Source organism: Monocercomonoides exilis (assembly GCF_001643675.1).
Source record: "Monocercomonoides exilis strain PA203 chromosome Unknown scaffold7-2047599, whole genome shotgun sequence".
NCBI lineage: Eukaryota > Preaxostyla > Oxymonadida > Polymastigidae > Monocercomonoides > Monocercomonoides exilis.
In genome coordinates, this window is record NW_027150552.1 from 1,256,230 (window position 1) to 1,276,602 (window position 20,373).

Sequence of the window (20,373 nt, forward strand, 5' to 3'; positions counted from 1 at the left end):
AAATGAAAAACGACTTGCTCGTTTGTTATTGCCAACATGGATAGGTAAATTCCCAAAAGAGATTATGGAAGTTATTCAAAGGGAACTTGAAGCAGAAATTTGGATCCCTGATCTTGTTCCAGACCCCAATAGAAGCTTTATCTACATAAATTACCCAAAATTTCATTCTTATGTTGAATCCTTCACAAAAACACCTTATCTTCAAACATGCTTTAAAGAAAGATGTGGATCAGTTAGTCAGATTTCAGAAAAGAATTATAAACAAAAAGATGAAAGTGGACATCACAATGAAAAAAGTTCTGATTCTCAACTTCATGAACTTGCTGTCGAACTAAAGAAATTAATGAGCGAACATCCTGATAAAGTTGCAGATGCACTTTCTTCGATGTCATTTGAGGATTCTCAACTTATCTTATCTTTTATTCAAAAAGAAGAGACTAAATCCTTAAGTTCTCGATCTGTCTCAGATTCAAATCCAATTTCCAGAAATATTCAGCAAATTGCACTTAGCAATTCTAAAAGTGCTTTAAATACTCAAACTTATTCGGCCCATCTGCCCGTTTTGAAGCAAAAAGTTGCACAATTATCTTTTTCCAACCCAATATCACTGAGATACAGAATATTTGATTCTTCTAAGCTTCTATATCAATGTCCTCCAATTCAACGCCAACCTGAAAAAGATAGGTTAAATAGCAGTGAATACATTTTGAAGACATCTGATGGAAAGTTTGCACGTGGCTTTTTGTTGTCCGAAGAGGAGTGGATTATTGGGAAAAAAAGTTGAAAGTGAACTTTAAGCTCATTTTATTACAATGAAAAAGAGAATTCGCCAAATGCACACAAAATAAGAAAAATGGGTATTGCAGTTAACTAATTGCCTGCTATATCCCAAACAAAATTGTTCATGTTTTGATTCAATATACGTTATTACCTTTTATGTTAATTCTTGTTGAATTTTCTTCATGTTTTGTGTTAATTAGTGATTACAAAAGTGAAGGTTTCGTTCGTTCATTCATTTTTTATTTTTATTTTTATTTTATTTTTTATTTTTTAAGTGTGGCTGTTATTTTGTCATTTGTCGTGAGTATTATTATTTCAATTAAAATGAAAGGTTTACTGAATTTCAAATATCTACGTGCAAATAAATACATAGAATGACAATTTAAATACTTTGATTATGTGGAAAATTTTCGAAAAAGATCATTTTCGAAATTTCTAAACAATTTTCATCGAATAATCCGAATAAAAAAAATAATGATGTTGTAATGAATTGCTCGATATATATATATAACTTCAATGAGTTTTTTCAAGATTAATTTTAGAAAATTATTATAAAAGTTCTCAAATTATCAAAATATTTCACAATGGAAACATTCGAAACGAATGAAATACATTTAACAAAAATCAGCGTCATAATATAAAATGCATTTTTCTTGTAAACATGAAAATGAAATGTTTATTCTTTGAGGAAAAGGAACTTTTTCAAATCTATGTTATGGTCGCTGATCATACAGTAGAGCAAATTCGATATGGAAGCGTTGGATAAACATTATGAAAAAGTCAAAGATGTTAAAATGACAGAATTATTTAAGGAGGATCCTAAGAGAGCTTCAAATTATTCTCTAAGACTTGATGCATTCGGAGAATACCTTTTCTTAGATTATTCAAAAAATCTTTTAACTGACGAAACTAAATTGTTACTAGCAAATTTGGCAAAGGAAAAAAATGTAAACGAAAAAATACAAGCGATGTTCAGAGGGGATATTATCAACACGACCGAAAATCGTGCAGTTCTTCATGTTGCTCTTCGAAACCGTTCTAGTCGATCAATTTTTGTTGATGGAAAGGATGTCATGCCTGAGGTTAATGCAGTTTTGGAAAAGATGAAGAAGTTTGTGGAAGAAGTCAGGAGCGAGAAGTGGAGAGGATATACGGGAAAACCAATCCGTGATGTGATCAATATTGGAATAGGAGGCTCAGATCTTGGACCTTTGATGGTGTCGTTGGCACTAACTCCTTATGCAAATCCAGATAAAATTAACGTTCATTACATTTCAAATGTGGATGGAACTCATGCAGCAGAAGTGTTAAAGAAACTTGATCCTGAAACATGTATGTTCATTATCAGCAGCAAAACATTTACCACACAAGAAACCATGGCAAATGCAACATCATGCAAAAAATGGTGGCTATCAAAGGTTGGAGAAGAGAATGCGTCAAAGCTTCCCCAACATTTTGTTGCAGTCTCAACCAACTTGAAAAAAGTTGCTGAATTTGGACTGGATCCATCAAACGCATTTGCATTTTGGGATTGGGTTGGTGGAAGATTTTCATTGTGGTCAGCAATTGGTTTAAGCACGGCATTGTATGTGGGATTTGATCGTTTTGTGGAGCTTCTTGAAGGAGGGCATGCAATGGATGAGCATTTCAGAACAACAGAAGATCCTCTTAAGAACATTCCAGTGATGCTGGCTCTTATTCACATCTGGTACTCTTCATTTTTCAAAGTGGGCTCACGTGCTGTGCTTCCATACGACCAGTATTTGGCTCGGTTCCCAGCCTTTCTGCAACAGCTGGAGATGGAATCCAATGGCAAAGGTGTGAAACTAGATGGTTCGCATGTGGACGAGCACGGAACAACCTGTGTGGTGTGGGGAGAGCCAGGAACAAACGGGCAGCATGCGTTCTATCAGCTGATACATCAGGGCACGCGAATGGTTCCCTGCGACTTCATCTTTCCTCTCACCACGCACAATCCTCTTGCCGGAGGAGATCACCACAGAATGCTTGCAGCAAATGTGTTTGCACAGGCAGAGGCATTGATGAAAGGAAAAACATTTGAAGAGGCATATGCTGAGCAGACAAACATGAGTGACGACGATGAAAAGCGAGTGAGAATCGCTAAGCATCGCACGTTCACAGGCAACAAGCCGTCGAACATGATCATCATCCCGAAGGTTACACCACACACGCTCGGGATGCTGATTGCGCTGTACGAGCACAAAGTGTTTGTGGAAGGTGCCATCTGGGGCATCGACTCCTTTGACCAGTGGGGCGTTGAGCTCGGGAAGCAGCTTGCTGGGCAGATCCTGCCTATTCTGCGGGAAGGCGCGTCGTCTGCTACTCCGTCCTCTTCTTCGACCCCGTCATCGTCGTCATCATCTTCTTCTTCTTCATCTTTGCCTGTACAATTGTCAGAGGCGTCAGCTTCTTTCTTTGAGAAAAAAGATCCATCCACACAGGCTTTGGTGTCAATGTTTATTGCAGAGAATCAAAAGGAAGCAGCAGCGCAAAAGTAATTTGAATCATTCGTTCTTTTTATTGTTGTTAATTTGATTAAACACATTTTTATTCAATATTTTGGGATAAACGCTTTGGTTTTTGATAGCACTCAAAATATAAATAGTCTATGATTGAAGCATTTCACATCATACATTCATTATTAAGTATAAAAAATATTAGGTAAGTAGTTTATTAAAGCTTGAATTATCACCACCCTCTTTGAATTTTGAATGGAATATTTATTTATTTATTTATTTATTTTTTATTGAACAAAACTTCTTCATCAACCAGAATAAAGAAAAACACTCGACTCCAACTTGGATTGTATCAAAACTGAGGCACCTTGTTCGTTTATACATGTAAACACCCTTTTATTTACTTACATTGCAAAAACATAAAAAGAAGTGAATACTAATATGGCAACGCTGAATGAAAATGAAAAACAAATTATCGATTATAAGTTGATCAATTCGAAATGAAAAAAAAAAAAAAAAAAAAAAGGAGATTTAATCCTTCTAAATATAAATATATATATATAATAAATGAATATCTTTCAATAATCAAGCTAATAATAATTTAAATAAAAAAATTCAAAAAAAACAAAAAGCACTCCATTTACAAGAATTCCGTTTTCTGTGAATTTTTTATTTCACTTTTCTCTCTCATTTCCTCTTTCTCTCATTCTGTTAATCCACATTACTCCTCAACATCCTTTATTCTCTTCACTTTCTCCTAATTCATTATCATTTATTTTAAAACCCCTCTTCAAAAAAATAAAAAATAAAAATAAAAACATTTTATTTCTATTTATTTTTTCAATCCAATTCATCTTCACTTTCTGACTCTAATGGAGAAGGAGGGCTCTGCTGCTGGATGAGTGCAGAAGGAGGCAGCGAAGGCTGCGACGGAGGCAAAGGCTTCTTTGGCGTGTGCGCAGGCGATGAAGTCTTTCTCTTTGATTTCCTTCCTTTCTCTCTCTCTCTGTCTCTGTCTCTATCTCTATCTTTTGTTCTGTGTGAATGATGATGCGATGAATGAGAAGAAGGCGAAGCAGCGGGGGAAACAGCAGGAGAAGGCGACAATGGCTCAGAGGGAGAATATGAAGTGACTGGAAATGAAGGCGAGGGAGAAGAAGAAGAGGAGGAGGAGGAGTCTAAATGGGATGATGCATCTGCGTTAAGTTGCAATGGCAATGGCAAAGGTGAATGAGAACGTGAACTAGAACGTGAATGTGAATGAGAATGAGAATGCGAGTGGTGTATTTGAGATTCGGATGAGATTGGTGAAGAAGTGGAAGAAGAGGAAGTTGAAGAGGAAGAAGAAGAAGAGGAGGAGGAAGCGGTTGCCGATGATGAATGAATATTTGCTTGAGCAAAAGGAGATTGGGCATTTTGTGATAGAATTGGTAACTCTGTTTCAGATGAGGATAGCTTCAATGAAGAAGAAGAAGATGGAGAAGAAGCAGGAACAGAAGAAGAAGAAGAAGAAGAAGAAGAAGAAGAAGAAGAAGAAGAAGAAGAGGAGGAGGAGGAGGAGGAGGAGGAGGAGGAGGAGGAAGAGATGGAAGAAGAAGAAGATGTACGATGTCTTTTCAATGAAGAAGCGGAGGGAGAAGAAGGCGGAAGCATAAATGGACAAAAATGAGGAGGGGAGACGGAAGGGCCGTAAGATGAAGGAGAAGAGGAAAGGGGATAAGAAGAGGACAAAGTTGAATGATCGATGAATGAAGTGGGAGAAGAAGATAATGAAGAGGAGGACAGAGAAGAAGCAGTTGGTGACATAGACACCGAAGAAGAAGAAGAAGAAGATGATGATGATGATGATGATGATGAACCAATTTGAAATGAAGAAGAAGCCGAAAAGGAAGAAGAAGACGTTGAAGAAGAAGAAGGAGAAGGCAGTTGTGTGGTGATGAATGTGACGTGGCCAGCAGAGCGAGCTGTGTCTCTGCGTGGTGCAATGAGAATGCGAGTGATGCGAGAAGAAGGCGAAGACTCCATCTGTCTGAAGGAAGAAGGAGAGGAAGGAGAGGAAGGAGGGGTTGTGCCGATGAAGGAAGGCATGTAGTGAGAAGAAGAGGAGGAGGAAGAAGAAGAAGAAGAAGAAGATGATGATGGAGAAGAGGCAATGGATGAACCAGGGTTAGAGGCGCTGGGAGAAGAAGAGATGAAAGATAAAGGAAGAGTTGGCGGAGTTATAGACGAAGTGAATGAATATGTTGGAGAATGTGGAGTGAGACTGAAAGAAGAAGAAGAAGAGGAGGAGGAGGAGGAAGAGGAAAGAAGAGAAGAAGAGGATGTTCCGAATGAAGAGGAAGGGAAAGAAAGAGGAGAAGAAGAGACAGGAACAAGTGCAATAGACATGGGTTGTTGTGGAGATTGAGCTAATTGGAAGGAAGAAGGCGAGAAAAGAGAGGTTGAAGAAGAAGAAGAAGAAGAAGAGGAAGAGGAAAAAGAAGAGGAAGGAGGAGAAGATGACAATGGAGTCATCACAGGAGAGAACGGAGAGCCAAATGAAGAGCTTCTGATTGGAGAAGAAGATAACCGTTCAATCTGACCAAACGATGAAGTTCTAAGAAATGCTCTTTCTGCTTCAATTTCTCTTTCTCTTTCTCGCTCTTTCTCTCTTTCGTTTGACAATCCTTTCATTCTGTATCGTGCTTCTATTGGTGACCCAATATGATACAGCCTCTCTTGAACATCTGAATCACTTCCTCCTCCTATTTCTCCTCTTTCTCCACTTAATCCACTTCCTCCGCTTCTTGGATCGCTGTGTGTTCTTCCAAAGCTCTTTCTTCTGGAGTGAACGAAAGGTGATGCGTTATCTTGTAGCCCTGTATCCATCACATCTGCATCAAAGGGAGAGAGAGAAGGAGAAGGAGGAGGAGAAGGGAAGGACAAAGAGAATGAACCAGAATGGACGGAGTTTTGATCGTCCATGGGGAAAGAAGGAGAATGAGGAGAATGAGAAGAAAGAGAAGAAGATGAAAGAGAAGAAGAAGAAGAAGAAGAAATAGAAGAATTTCCAGAGATGGAAGCAGAGCCAGAAACTGATCCAGATGCTGAGGCAGACGCAGCAGAGGAAGATAAAGTTGAAATGGAGCGTTGTGTTTCTTCATCGTCGTCGTCATCGTCGTCGTCATCATCATCTTCTTCTTCTTCTGTTAATTCTTCTTTGGTTTTGTGGATATGCGTTTTCCCTTTCTCTTTTCCTTTTCCTTTCTCTCTCCCTTTCTCTTCTTCCTCCTCCTCCTCCTCTTCTTCTTCTTCTTCCTCGTATTCTTCATATTCATCTTCACTTTCCTCTATCATTCCAATATTCTCACTTCCATCTGAATCGTCCTTCATACTCTTCGATACTGTCACATATGAAGAATCAATATCTTTCTCTTCAGAAACAGAGGTGGTCACTGAAATTATTCCTTTCTCATTTTTACTTCCTCCTTTGCCTCCTCTTTCTCCTCTTTCTCTTTCTTTCTCTCTTTCTTTACCTCTTTCTTTTCCTTTTCCTCTTTCTTTTTCTCCTGCTTTTGTCATTTTTCGATTCTCTTCTGATATTTCTGGGCTGTCTGGAGGAGGAGGCCATGAAAGAAACTCATATCCATCGGGTGCTGGTGATGAATGCTTTGGAGAAGAAGAAAGAGAAGAAGATGAAGAAGAAGATGAGGAAGAAGAAGATGAGGAAGAAGAAGATGAGGAAGAAGCAGAAAGAGAAGAAGATATCTTATTTCTTTCTGTTTCAGATGAAATCGAATGAGTTGAATCAGAAACACTCACAGAAGAAGATACAATTGGAAGAATGTTTTGTACTTCTTTCGAAGAAGAAGCAGAAGCAGAAGAGGAGGAAGAAGAAGAGGAGGAGGAAGAAGAAGAGAATTGAGCAGTCTTTCCTGGAAATATTGACGATGCTTCTTTCGACTCTTCTTTCTTTTGTTCTTTTGCTGTTTCTTTGGATGAATTCAATTGGGAAGAAGAAGAAGAGGAGGAGGAGGAGGAGGAGGAAGAAGAAGAAGAAGAAAACAAATCCTTTGAAACGAAATTCGAAGAAAGCAAAGGAGAAACAAAAGCAGTTGCGCCTTCGAATGAAAGAGTGGAAGGAGAGACAGGAGAAGCAGGAGGAGATGAGGGAGAGGAAGAAGAAGAAGAAGATGACGATGATGATGATGATGAAGCAGAAGTAGAAGAAGAAGAAACAGAAGAAGAAGAAGAAGATTTTAATGCACCATGATCATATGATACAGATGGAGATACAGAATGAGGAGGAATGTTGTGTGGAACCGAAAGAAGAGAAGGAGATGTCTTTGGAGGAAGTAGCACAGGAGCAGCAGAAGAAGAGTCATGTTCCATGTGACTGGAAGGATGGAGAACAGAAAGAACTGAACGAAGAGGGGTTTCTGAGGAAGAAGTGGAAGAAGAAGAGGAAGAGGAAGAGGAAGAGGAAGAGGAAGAGGAAGAGGAAGAGGAAGAAATAGAAGAAGAAGACGATGATGTTAATTCTCTTTCTCTTTCTCTTTCTCTTTCTCTTTCTCTGTTTATTCCTTTTATCGAATCCTTCTTTTCTTCAGAATAGTTAGATTCATTGAAGATGCTATTACTGTCATCATCTAAGGACATTGTTCTCTTAATCAGCACGGGTGCATTAAGTGATGATGATGATGATGATGACATAGAAGAAGAAGAAGATAACGATGATGAAGAAGAAGAAATAGAAGAAGAAGAAGATGATGATGATGATGATAAAGAAGAAGAGGAAGACACAGAAGAAGAAGATGTTGCTGTTGAAGATCCCCGAAGAGAAAGATGTGAATGCTCAGCTGTATGCAATATGCTTTCTTCAGACAAACGAGATGAGGAAGAAGATGATGAAATTGAATCAGAAATAGAAGAATAAGCAGAAGCAGCAGAAGAAGAATAAAACCCCTTTTGTTCATTTTCACATAGAGAATTCGAAGAAATGAAATCTTTTTCTTCCTTTTCAAGTGGATTTAACAGAAGATTTTGAGGATGATGAAGAGAAAACGAGCCAGTGGAGAGAGGAAGATTATGATGAAATGCATCTTCAATAGAACTGCGCAGATGAGAAGGAGGAGAAGAAAGAGAAGAGGAAGAGGAAGAGGAAGAAGAGGAGGAGGAAGAAGAAGAAGATGATGATGATGAAGGAAGAGGAGAGGAAGGAGAAGGAGAAGGAGAGGAAGAATAAGATAAAGAAGAGGAAACAGATGGAATTAGTTTTAATATTGGTGTTGGAGAAGGAGGGGTTGGATTATTTGAGGCAGAAGAAGAGGAAGGAGAAGAAGTGGAACAAGGAGAGAAAGACAAAGAGGAAGAGGAAGGAGAAGAGAGATGGGAAGATAAAGTGGATGAGTCTGGAGTGGTTGCTTGCTCTTTTGAGAAAGAGGAAGAAGAAGAAGAGGAGGAGGAAGAAGAAGAAGATGTATTAGAATTAGCTGAACATACACCAGGAGCTAAGAGAAGAGGTTGTGATGGAATAGGAGGAGAATTAGTGGATTTTGTGTTTGAGAGGCGAGAAAGAGAAGATTCAAGTGTTTTTATGGATGTTGATGAAGGAGAATGAGAAGAGGAAGAAGAGGAAGATGAAGAAGATGAGATGGAAGAGGAGGAGGAAGAAGAAGGCATTGATTGCAAGAGAGAAAAGATGGAGTCAGAAGCTGCTAATGAAGATGGATTTGGATTGGTTGAAAGAGAAGAAGAAGAAGAAGGAGAGGAGGAAGAAGAAGAAAAAAGAGAAGAAAGTTTATCAGAAGTTGAAGAAGAGATAGAATCCGCTGGTGGGAAAGGTGTTGATGTTATTATCTTTCCTAATTCGTTTGCTCCTTCAGAAGAAGAAGAAGAAGAAGAAGAACGTGAAGAAGAGTGAGAAGAAGAAGAAGAAGGTAAAGAAGAAGGTAAAGAAGAAGGCTGAGGTTTCAATGAATGATGGAAATCTGTCATAAACGATTGTCTTACATCAAATTCTCCATCATCTTCTTCATCGTCATATTCTTCTTTCTCCATTCCTTCTTCTCCATCTTCCATATTCGAATTTCTTCTCTTCTTCTTCTTTCCTTTCCCCTTCCCTTTCTTCCCCTTTTTCTTCTTCTTCTTCCCATTTATCACTTCATTATCATCATTATCATTATCATCATCAGTTTCTGTTTCTGCTTCAACTTCTGACTCACTTTCAGAGCTATCTCTATATAGCATCCCTTTTCTGCCATCCAAGCTCCAATCATCATCTTCCACTGCATAATCTTCTTCTTCTTCTTCTTCTTCTCTTTCTCTTTCTTCTTCCCTTCTCTCCTTGTCTTCATCCATATAAATAACCTCTTTTATTCCCTTCGCTTTTTCACTTCCTTTTCCTTCCTCTTCTTCTTCCTTTTCTTTTCCTTCTCTTCCTTCTTTTCCTTCTTTCTCTTCTTTCTCTTCTTTTTCCATTGGAACATAAGGCGAATCAACTAAATTCTCGTTGTATTCCAATGCACAACTGCTGCTGATGTAATCAGGTGACATAAATGGCCTGTGTTTAGATGATTTTTCTGGAAGAATTTCAGAAGTTGACAAAGAAGAAGAGGAGGAAGAAGAGGAGGAGGAGGAAGAAGAAGAAGATGATGATGATGTTTGATCAAAAATATGTTCTTTTTCATTATCTTGATCTGATTTAATAAGCTGGCTTTGCCCTATTCCTCTTTCTTCTATTGAGGTTTTTGAATCTGTTCCAGATGATGATGATGAAATAGAAGACAAGGAAGAAGAAGAAGAAGAGGAGGAGGAGGAGGAAGGAGATGAAGATGAAATGGTCGAAGCAATTGAAGCAACAGAAGAAGATGGAGGCGTCGACGAAAGCGTAGAGCACAAAGGAGGAGTTGAACAAGGCGAGTGGATGGGAGAAGAAGACAAATTGCCATGAAGAGAAGGAGAAGAAGAGAGGGGGACAGAAACAGCTGGGAGGAGAGAGAGCGAAGGAGCGAAGGAGGCATCGGGTGAATGGCCGGTGAGGTCAGGGAGTGAGAGAGGGAGAGGAGAGGAAGAATGAGGAGAAGAGGAAAGAGAAGAAGATGTTGAAGAAGAAGAAGAAGAAGAAGAGGAAGAAGAAGGATGAAGCAAAGAATAAGCAGAAGAAGAAGGAGATGAAGGAGAAGAGAACTTGGAAGAATGAGAAAAGGCAGGAGAAGAAGAAAGTTTGGAGTCAGATGAAGATGAAGAAACAGAAGCAGAAGCAGAAATAGGAACGAGACTTGGCTGTGGATGAGTAGAAGAGGAAAAAGAAGAAGAAGAAGAAGCAGAAGAAGAAGAAGCAGAAGAAGAAGAAACAGAAGAAATCGATTCTTGTTTATGCTTTATTTCTTCATTCATTGACTCCAATGAAGAAATAATGTCTTCGCTGTTGATAACTTCTCTTCCTGTTGGGATTCTGTTGTCAGCTTCCAAAACTTCTGGTTTTTCTTCTCTAAATTCTTCTTTTCTTTTTCTTTCTCCTTCTTCTCTTTCTCTTTCTCCTTCTTCTCTTTCTCTTTCTCTTATTCCTTCTTCTTCAACTTTTTCTTCTTCTCTTCCTTCTTCTTCTCCTTCTCCTTTTATTTTTTCTTCCACTTCTGATAATCTTTTAGCTTCCACCATATTCCCATCAATTTCTTTGTTTTCTCCCATTCTTTCTCTCTTCTTCCTCTTCTCTTCTCTTTCTTTCTCTCTCTTCTTCCTCTCTTTCTCTTTCTTTTCTTTCTTTTCTTTCTCCTTCTTCTCCTTCTTCTCCTTCTTCTCCTCCTCATTAATCTCATCCAGCACTTCTTCTGTTAGTTCTTCCATTTCTCTATCACTTAAACCTTTCCACACGTTTCCTTCTCTTCCTTCTCTTCCTTCTCTCCCTTCCCTCCCTTCTTCCTCTCTTAGATTCGCATATGTTGCTTGGAGCCCCTCCATTAGCTGTGCATATATTGGCACTGACAGGATATGCTCAAATAAGGTGTAGATTGGATGGCGGGGGAAAGAGGGAGAAGAAGAGGAAGAAGAAGAAGAAATGATGCTATTACCATCTTCAATACATTCATCTCCTTCTTTTTCATCGTCTTCTTCTTCTTCTTCTTCTTTCTCGTCTAATTTCTTCTCTTTGTTTCCATTAACACCTAAATCTTTTTCATTTGTTTCTTCGCTCTGTGAAAGAGTCTTCTTCAAATCTGATTTCAAATTTGACTCAAATTTTGTATTCGAATCAGAATTCATTTGAGAAAAAGGAGATTTTGAAGAAGAATTTAAAGAAGAAGAAAGAGAAGAAGAAGAAGATGATGATGATGATGATGAAGCCGAACCATCAGCAGAAGAAAAAACAAATGAGGAATCAAAAGAGTCAGATATTGATGATGATGCTGCTGACGAAGAAGCAGAAGAAGCAGTAATTGAAGAAGAAACAGAAGAAGAAACAGAATCAGAAGAAGACAATGAATTTCCAAAGATATCTCCATTATTATTCCCCTTGTAATTTTCCTTCAATTTTTTATCCTTCATCATCTCCTCTTTGATCTTCATTCGAAAAGCAACTTTAGCAGCTGGCTTTATCAACGAATTCACAGCCACTTCTTGCATTTCTTCTGTCTTCACCACAACCGCTGAGAGAGAAGAAAGAGCTTCCATGAGACAAGAGGTAACAAGAGTATCTTTGCCGTTCTGCTCGGCAAGGGCATACAGGAGAAGGAGGATGTGGTTGAGGGAGAAGGAAGAGGAGGAGGAGGAAGAGGAAGAGGAGTAGGATTTAGATTTTGATGGAATATTGGATGAGATGTTGGAGAAGGAAGAAAAAGAAGAGGAAGAAGAAGTTGTTGATGTTCGCATAATCATTGGTGGAATGCTGATGTTATCAGATTCAATAGCCATATTCTCTTTTTCACGTTCTTTTGCATCTTTTTGTCCATTACGGTTTTCTTCTTCCTCCTCTTCCTCCATTTCTCTTTCCTCTTCTCTCTCTTTCTCTCTCTCTTCCTCTTCCTCTTCCTCCTCCTCTTCTTCCTTCCCTTTCTCCCTCCCTCTCTTCTCTTCTCCCTCCTCCTCCTTCCAATGCGATATCCTCGCCCACCACACATAATCCACACACCCTCTCATCCATATCACCTTCCACAGCCTCGTCGCTGCAACCAGAAGCTGCCTATTCTTCTCCCTCTGCGAAGAGCATAGCAGCAGCAGTGTCAATGAATGCTCAGCTAAATCTGTTTCTTCCATAAACTTGCTCATTGCCTCTGTGTGTGTGTTCAGAAGATGGCAGGCTAGTTCACACAAGGAAGAGAGGCAAACGGTGATGTCTGAAGAGTTCAGATGCAATGAAGGGTATCTTGTGATTCCATTCATGTCATTGAATGTGTTGTTGTTGTTGAATACAACTGAGGCAGAAGAAGGGGAAATGGGCCTGCTATCGCTATCTCCTTCTCTTTCTCCTTCTCCTGATACCTTTAGCCCTCTTTCAGGTGGAGGTGGTGTGACGGTTGCATTGAAAGTTCCATTGAATGAATTTGAAGAAGAAGATGAAGAAGAAGAAGATGACGATGATGTTAAAGTTGTGTTATCTGGCTGTGTTATGTGAAAAGAAGGAGGGGGAAGAGCAGAGGTTGAGAGAGGAATGATAGAGAAAGCAGGGTGAGGAGGAGGGGAGACAGGAGAAGGGAGCTGGGAAGAAGGCAAACTGAATGAATCAGAAGAACTGGATGATTTGGAGAGCAATTGCTGGCTGGGGGAAGAGAGAGGGGGAGGAGGAGGAGGAAGAGGAGGAAGTTTCTTTTCAAAGAAAGAGGTGCATTCGGGGCAAGTTGTAAGGAAAGAGGAGAAAGCGACGATGGAGAGAGGGAAGTTGGAGAGAGAGAATGAAGAAGAGGAAGAAGAAGAAGAGGAGGAGGAGGAGGAGGAGGATGTGTTGGAGGTGAAAGAGGATGATGAAGTGGAAGAGGAAGAGGAAGAAGAAGAAGAAGAAGCAGAAAGAGAAAAGCAATTTTGTGATTTTGTATTGTTTTCTTCCTTATTATTATTATTACTATTATTATTACTATTATTTTTGTTATTCTCTGTCTTGCTATTGTCCAATGTCTTTGTTTGTTTCGATTGAATGCTTCTTTTGAGCATCTCCTTCAAATTCATCATCATCTTTCTCGGCTTTTTCTGTGCAGAATTCGTTTCAGTGATATTTCCCTCATTGTTATGAGGAGGAATTTCATTGTCTGTTTCACTCATTTTGTTCCCTTTCTCGTCATTCACCTTGTCTGAAGAGTAGAAAACAAGGATTTCATCATCTTTCCCCTTTGAAAGGAAAGATGAAGAAGAAGAAGAAGATGATGATGATGAAAAAGAAGAGGAAAGAACAGCTTGATTCTGTTGAACAACCTCTTTGATGGTTGGGAGAGAAAGAAGAGGGGCGAAGACGATGTGTGCGAAGTGGGAGAAGAAGAGCTGGGAGGGAGTGACAGGGGAAGAGAGGATGCGAGAGAGGGAGGTGACGGAGGAAGGAGAGGAGATGGGGGAGGAGGTGGGATCGTAGTTGTTTGAAGAAGAAGAAGAAGAGGAAGAGGAAGAAAGTGATTCAGAATCTGAAGAAGAGGAGGAGGAAGAAGAAGGGGAAGAAATGGATGGTCTGACAAAAGCAGAGGAAAAGGGAGATTTAGGAGAAGTGAGGAGGATGAAGAGAGCATCGAAGAGTTGAAGTTGGATGGCGGGTGATGGATCGAGAATGAGAGCGAAACAGAGTCTGTGCAAAAAGGGGTGGCTTAGATGCTGTTGGAAATGAGATATATATAGGAGAAATAAAAGATTTAATAAATAAATAAACAAATAAAAATAAGATAAAATGGTTAATATGTAATGAATGAATGTGATAAGATGAAACAGGAATTTTGATATAAAAATGTTAGAATCAAGTTTATTTTAAATAAAAAAAAAAAAAAAAATGTGAAGAAAAAATTAATATAAAAAACAGATTCATAATGAATAAAGATATGAAAGACTCTCTCTACGAAAAAAAGAAAATATATCATCATACCGCTTCACATAGCGATCTCTGAGCAATGAGCAATGGATCAAAAGATAGCAGTGTGAGTATCACATCAGTCGCTACCATCCTCACAGCTAGTGATTCTGCTCTAACAGCCTCTATAGCCTTATTCAATGAAGAATCGAATAATTCTTCATATTCCTTTGATTTTTCTTTATCTTCTTTCTCTTCTAGATTTTCTTGATCTGCTTTCTCTATTTGTTCATTGTTTTCCGTGTTTTCCGTATCTTCCTTCTCACTCACATTCACCTTCTTCTTCTTCATCATCATTTTCATTTCTTTTCTCTTCTCTTCTCTCTTCCTCTCTCTCTTCCTCTTCCCTTCCTCTGCCTCCTTCAAGCACAGCTCCACGTGTCTTTCCACATCTATGCCATCTCTGATGATTAGAGACAAACAAGATACAATTCGCTTTCTCGACAAGAGAGAAAGAAAGGAAGTAAGAAGACTTATGCTCATTCCTCGTGCCATCTGGCAGAGATCAAAGAGGAAACGGATGTGGTGATAGAGGAGGGAGGAGGGGGTGGATGAGATGGAAGAAGAGGAGGAAGAAGAGGAGGAGGAAGAAGAAGAAGATTTTGATGAAGAAGAAGAAGTTGTTGCTGTTGCTGCTGCTGTTGTTGATATAATTGAAGATGAAGCAGAAGAAGATGAAGAAGAAGAAGATGATGATGATGATGATGATGAATCAGAAGAAGAAGTGGTCAAAGATTCATTTTTGTCTGTGGAATCAGTCTTAGCATCAGTTTGTGGTGATTCAACATCACCCTCTGGCTGCTTATAAGTGATGGTGATTGCTGGAAAGATAGAAAATTCCTCTTTTCCAGTGATGATATCATCACAAGAATCTGTATTAGAAGGAGGAGAAGAAGAAGAAGGAGAAGGAGAAGCAGAAGAAGATGAAGAAGGAGAAGCAGAGGAAGAAGTAGTTGTTGTTGTTGCTGTTGTTGATGAATCTGATGACGAAGGCAACAGCGATGGAGGCACAAAGTCAAACTTCCCGCATTCCTTCATCTCCTTCATCTCCTCATCACTCATGTCTGCATATTTTGCTATCAGACTTCTCATTTCTGCTCTTTCTCTCTGTCTTCCATCCAACAGCCTGTGTATATGCTGCATCAGCTGCGGCACAACATGGCCATTCTTCTTCTTCTGTATTGAAGCTGTCCCATCTTCTAATCCGTTCTTATCTTTGTCTTTATCTCTATCTTTATCTTTGTTTTTCCCTCCTTTCTTCTTCTCTTTACCCTTTGTATCTGTTCCAGTGATCCAAAGAAGCACAGATTCGCAGTTGTCTCTGACAATATCGTTGAGAGTAGAGAAGACGCTATCGTCTAAATCACGTGGAAGAATGCTCTCTTTGAGATAGGTGATGAGGAAGTTCATGTGAAGAGAGAGGGAGAGGGGGGAGGAGGAGGGAAGGAGATGGAGCTGTGATGAAGGGGAGAAAAAATAAAAGGAAGAAAGAAGAAAGGAGAAGGAAGAAGGAAGAAGGAAGAAGGAAGAAGGAAGAAGGAAGAAGGAAGAAGGAAGAAGGAAGAAGGAAGAAGGAAGAAGGAAGAAGGAAGAAGGAAGAACGAATGAGGTGAAGAGAAGATGTTGGAGTAGATGGTTATGAATGATTTTGAGGTGAAGTGGGAATTAAGAAGGAGAAATATTCGAGACAGAGAAGAAAACGAGGGAATAAGAAAATAAGTATTCAAATAAAACGGATAATGAAAATTGGAAAAATAAAAGTGTGATATAGAATTGAAAAAAATATAAAATGAAAAGAAAAAAATAAATTAAAAATGAAAAGTTTTATTTTCCAATCGAAAATTTTCATCTCACATACATCGTGAAATTTCACGTGATTCATCAGAAATTGTCTGTGGTTGATTCTTCTCTTGACATATGGATCGTTCTCCAGACAGCCAAAAAGTGCCATCACAACACCAAAGCAATCATTTTTCAGTGGATGCTTCTCTAAATTTTCTTCGCTTTTCTTGTCTTTCTTTCTTTTTGTGGGGCTTTCAGATGCATCTTTCTTCTCTGACGACGATTCTTCCTTTCCATTTGATTCTGCATTGAATTGATAAAATATTGGAAATAGAGGGTGAAAAAAAAAAGAGATATAAAAATAATTAGAAAAAGAAGAGAAAAATGAAAGAAGATAAAAAGTTGTATTGTCCAACAATGACAAATCTCAAGATGCACAAACTTGAATTTGCTAAAGAAAACAAATGACGTATCAGTGCCCTGTCGTTGAATAACAAAATATCTCGTGCAATAGAAAAAAGTGCTTCGGCTTCAGTGAGATTTTCTATTTCGCTTTTTGCATTAAGTTCAGATGGAAAAGTTGAAATTTTTGAAGGCACTTCTTCCATAGGGATGGTTTCCTTTGCGTGATAAAGAAGAAATGACTCCAAGTAATTCTGAAAATATTTGAAAATTTCTAGAACATCGATTATTGTAACAAATTTGCATACATCATGATTGAGTCGCTGAATGAGTTGAGATTTCAGAGCAGGTGAAACAATTGCTCGCTTAACCATTTGGAACAATGGTACGATGCTGTTTGATAATGCAGATGGAAGAACTTTTTTTGAAGTTAAATTGTGAATAAGCCATAACAACTCAATATTTTTGTATCATACCATTTGGGCTTGCAACTTGAACTTGTTTTATTAAATTCCTTAAGCACAAAATAAAAAACAAAATTTTCTCACAAATACGTTCTTGGCAAAAATTGAACAAAGCAAACCACATGATTTCTCTGCTTTCTTGAACTAAAAAACTCAAAGCATAATCATCTTCCAATTCTTCGTCTGTCCAAACAATAAGAGTATCTTTAATATTTCAAATTTATAAATTTACGAATAGTCACAAAAATTAATATGAGTTGCACCTCCTTCTTTTTGATATGCATCAGGAATTGGAGAAATTCGAGAAGTAAAAATTTGAGGGCGAGAATCATCTCTAACACCCTCAAACTCAAAGTGGATGGCTCCACCACATATTTCTGACCATCCAGCACCACGGTCAATCCAGCTACCATCCACATCAAGCATGTAAAGCTTTGACCTCAGTTTCATTCAACTTATTATCAAAATGTTCAACAAATAAAAGGTAACAATAAAAAACTCGTTATAAATATTCAGGTGCAAACAGGATCTTCTTGCTTTGGCCCTCAAAAACCAAGAAATAATTTTGATCAATAATAAATAATTTGAGTTTTTGATGAAGTGAACCATAACTGTATAGAAAAATCTTCAGAATTATTCAATTATAACAGCGATTGTTAAAATGGAAAGTGAAGTAGAAGCATTGACAGTTTGCTCAGAACAACAAAAATTTGATGCCCTCAAGTGTCCAGAAATAAAGATCCCTTATTTACCATGTATGTCATTTTTCATTTTTTCGATCATGGTTTTACCATTGTTTCAGCACATGGTTATTCTTTAAATCCTTTTTCTTATCAAAACATTGAAGATAGCTACAAAGAAACTGAAGTATCAGCTTCCCAAACAGTTCAAAGTGAAATAAACCCCTTACTGAAATCATATGTGGCATTTGATCCAATTTTTCATGATCTCCCTTGTAATCCAAGGCTTCTTCCTGTGATGGCTGCTTATATATCCGCATCCATGATTCAATACATAGGCCATGCCAAATATCAAGCGGTCGCTGATATTCATCTGACATGTGAAATTAACAGAGCTCTTTATTTGCCTTTTCTAGGAAGACCACAAAGTGACATGGCTTTGCCTAATCAATGCTATCCATCCGAGACTCCAGCACTTTGCGTGAATAGACCGTTTTTTCATAGTCTTCGTTCAGTTATTGAGATTATTCTTGAAACTGCTAACAAAGCAATAAAGCTATCTGAAACTGATCTTGTAATGATTCTTTGCCTTCTTGATAAATTGATGGTGCAAGTTCAAAAGCGTAGATTTTCTTTCACTTTGGATAATGCAACAATGATTGTTGTGGTTGCAATTATTCTAAACAATAAATTTGGCAGTGATCGGTTTCATAGAAATTCAACTTGGAGCAAAATGTTTAATATACCGCTGAGATACTTAAATCAGTCCGAACTTGTATTTCTTCAAGCCATTGACTACAAAGTTGATATTACATGGACGGCTAAGCATTTGTTTAAAGTTGCTGCCCAAACACAAAGTTACGCAGTTGCAAGTGATCCTGATGAAGAAAGTATGTCGTCTTTTTCCATAGAAAAATCTACTTCTCCGTCAATGGAATATCAAAGTTGCATTCCATATTTTGTGAACGATGAACAAGATGAAAAAGAAGACAGATTCGATTTGTTTTTGACTTTTTTTGCAAATTACTCAGCTGAATTAGGGTTATGATAGTGGCATCATTAAACTTTCTAATTTTATTGTTGTTATATAATTATCCTTCACATGAAATGTTACTTTATATTCTTAAAATTAAAATTGTTTAATGCTTCTACTGTTAATTATTGTGAAGGCTCCTATCCTATTATTTTTTTAACTTCTGTTGCGGTTGGCAATATTATTTGATATTATTCTTGCACTCTTTGATTGCTTGTATATTTTTATTTCGTTTGCGTTATAATTGTTTTTCTTTTGCATTTTTTTATATAGTTCCTTTGACGGTCTTTTCTTTCACAATATTCTTTGACTAAGTTTCTTTTATGTTCATTCTTTGTACTTTTGAATTTCGTCGTTCGTTTTCTTACTCAGATATGCCATTTCTTTTTTAACTCTTATTCCATTTGTTATATACTTATTCTTACTACTCTTTTTTGCTTTTCTTTTCTATATTTTTTTTTCTATATATTTGCGTGATTTAATTTTTTTTGACAAATCTAAATGTTTTGGTTTTTGTTGTTATAGGTATTGTTTTTAATGCTGTTGTTATATTTTTTTATTGTAAAAATTACTTGCTCAATTATTTAATGTTTTATTGAACTAAATGAATTTCGTTATTGGTTGCCTTGAGAAAACGGAGTTATTTTTGCCTCTTTTATTAATATTTTATTTTTTCGATTTTTTTTTTTTCCCCTTTCTCTGATTATCTCTTTATCTTTTTATTTTTTTCCTTGTTTTTTATCTAATTTTCTCCTTGCGTATTTCTTGATATTTTATTTTTATGTTTATATTTCATTGCCAAAAGTAGGATTTCCGTTTTTCAAAGTTCGTGAAAAAGCTCTAAGTACTATTTATTAATCCGAAAATAATTAATATAAAAAGTCATTCATTGTAATGATGAGAAGTTTATCTTTTTGTTGTTTAAGTGCAGTTAATTGTTATATCGTGTTGAATCATTGTTATTTTTATTTTTCTTATTCTTTTTTTTATAGGTTTTCGGCTTATTTACCAGGAACAAATATTTTTATGCTTTTTATTTATTATTATTTTCCAGGAATTTTTGATTGCACTTATTTGTTATTTACGGCTTTTTTCAATTATCGTCATTGCTTGCCTTTGCCAAATTACAGATAAATGTGATTTAAGTTGCTTTTCAAACTTCTTTTTTTCGTTAGTATTTTGCTCTTGCTCTTTTCTTTTCTTACATATCCAAGATACTGGGAAATGCTGCTGTAATGTTATTTTGTTTAATTTTTTTGTTAAAGTGGATTGTTTTGATGTTTCGTGCTTGTTTTCAGTTTTATCCCCGATGTCCCTTTGAATGAAAGTAATTTTTTTAAATTTTTCTTCTTCAATTTATTGTGGTTTTATTTTATTGTTTTCTTAATTTTGAATAAAACTTTTATATTTATTACCAAATGGCTTTGATTTTGTTTGTGCTTTGGTTAACCACATTTTTCAAATGATCAATTTGCTCAAAGTATCTTCCATTTTTTGCCAAAGTGAGCATTTTCAAAGCTTTTTGTATTTAAAATAAAATGAAAATTGAGTTAAAGTGGGATTCTTTTTTCTGTTTTGTATTAAAATAATTATTAACTTATTGAAACATCGAAAATATTTCTTAAATATTGAGAAATATGAATGAAATAATTGGAGAGAAAATGTGAAATATTTCCATGTAATCTATCGATTTAAAATATTTTATATCGTTTGAATTAGAATAAAGCAAACAATAAAT

At 37.2% G+C, this 20,373-nt stretch overlaps 3 protein-coding genes across 3 annotated transcripts; 2 read left to right on the forward strand and 1 right to left on the reverse strand.

The window, feature by feature from the left end:
• The first annotated feature begins 1,415 nt into the window (after positions 1–1,415).
• MONOS_36 (glucose-6-phosphate isomerase (GPI)) lies at positions 1,416–3,712 on the forward strand. The gene has a single exon (XM_067873608.1). The coding sequence runs from the start codon at positions 1,530–1,532 to the stop codon at positions 3,297–3,299; it is 1,770 nt and encodes a 589-aa protein (XP_067733479.1). The 5' UTR covers positions 1,416–1,529; the 3' UTR covers positions 3,300–3,712.
• Positions 3,713–4,097: 385 nt separating this feature from the next.
• MONOS_37 (putative Component of IIS longevity pathway SMK-1) lies at positions 4,098–17,348 on the reverse strand (the record flags this gene model as incomplete). The annotated part of the gene is made up of 9 exons (XM_067873716.1): positions 4,098–4,693; positions 4,865–14,024; positions 14,290–15,729; positions 16,133–16,359; positions 16,499–16,712; positions 16,767–16,876; positions 16,935–16,972; positions 17,042–17,126; positions 17,186–17,348. The coding sequence occupies 9 exons, from the start codon at positions 17,346–17,348 to the stop codon at positions 4,098–4,100; spliced, it is 12,033 nt and encodes a 4,010-aa protein (XP_067733480.1).
• A 235-nt stretch (positions 17,349–17,583) lies between these two features.
• Positions 17,584–18,650, forward strand: MONOS_38 (uncharacterized protein; the record flags this gene model as incomplete). The annotated part of the gene is made up of 2 exons (XM_067873821.1): positions 17,584–17,677; positions 17,770–18,650. 2 exons carry the CDS (start codon positions 17,584–17,586, stop codon positions 18,648–18,650), a joined length of 975 nt encoding a protein of 324 aa, XP_067733481.1.
• Positions 18,651–20,373: the final 1,723 nt, after the last annotated feature.

What these genes read in the sequence shown, in the direction of transcription:
- MONOS_36 (XM_067873608.1), top strand. Translation starts at nt 1,530, where the DNA reads ATGGAAGCGTTGGATAAACATTATGAAAAAGTCAAAGATGTTAAAATG.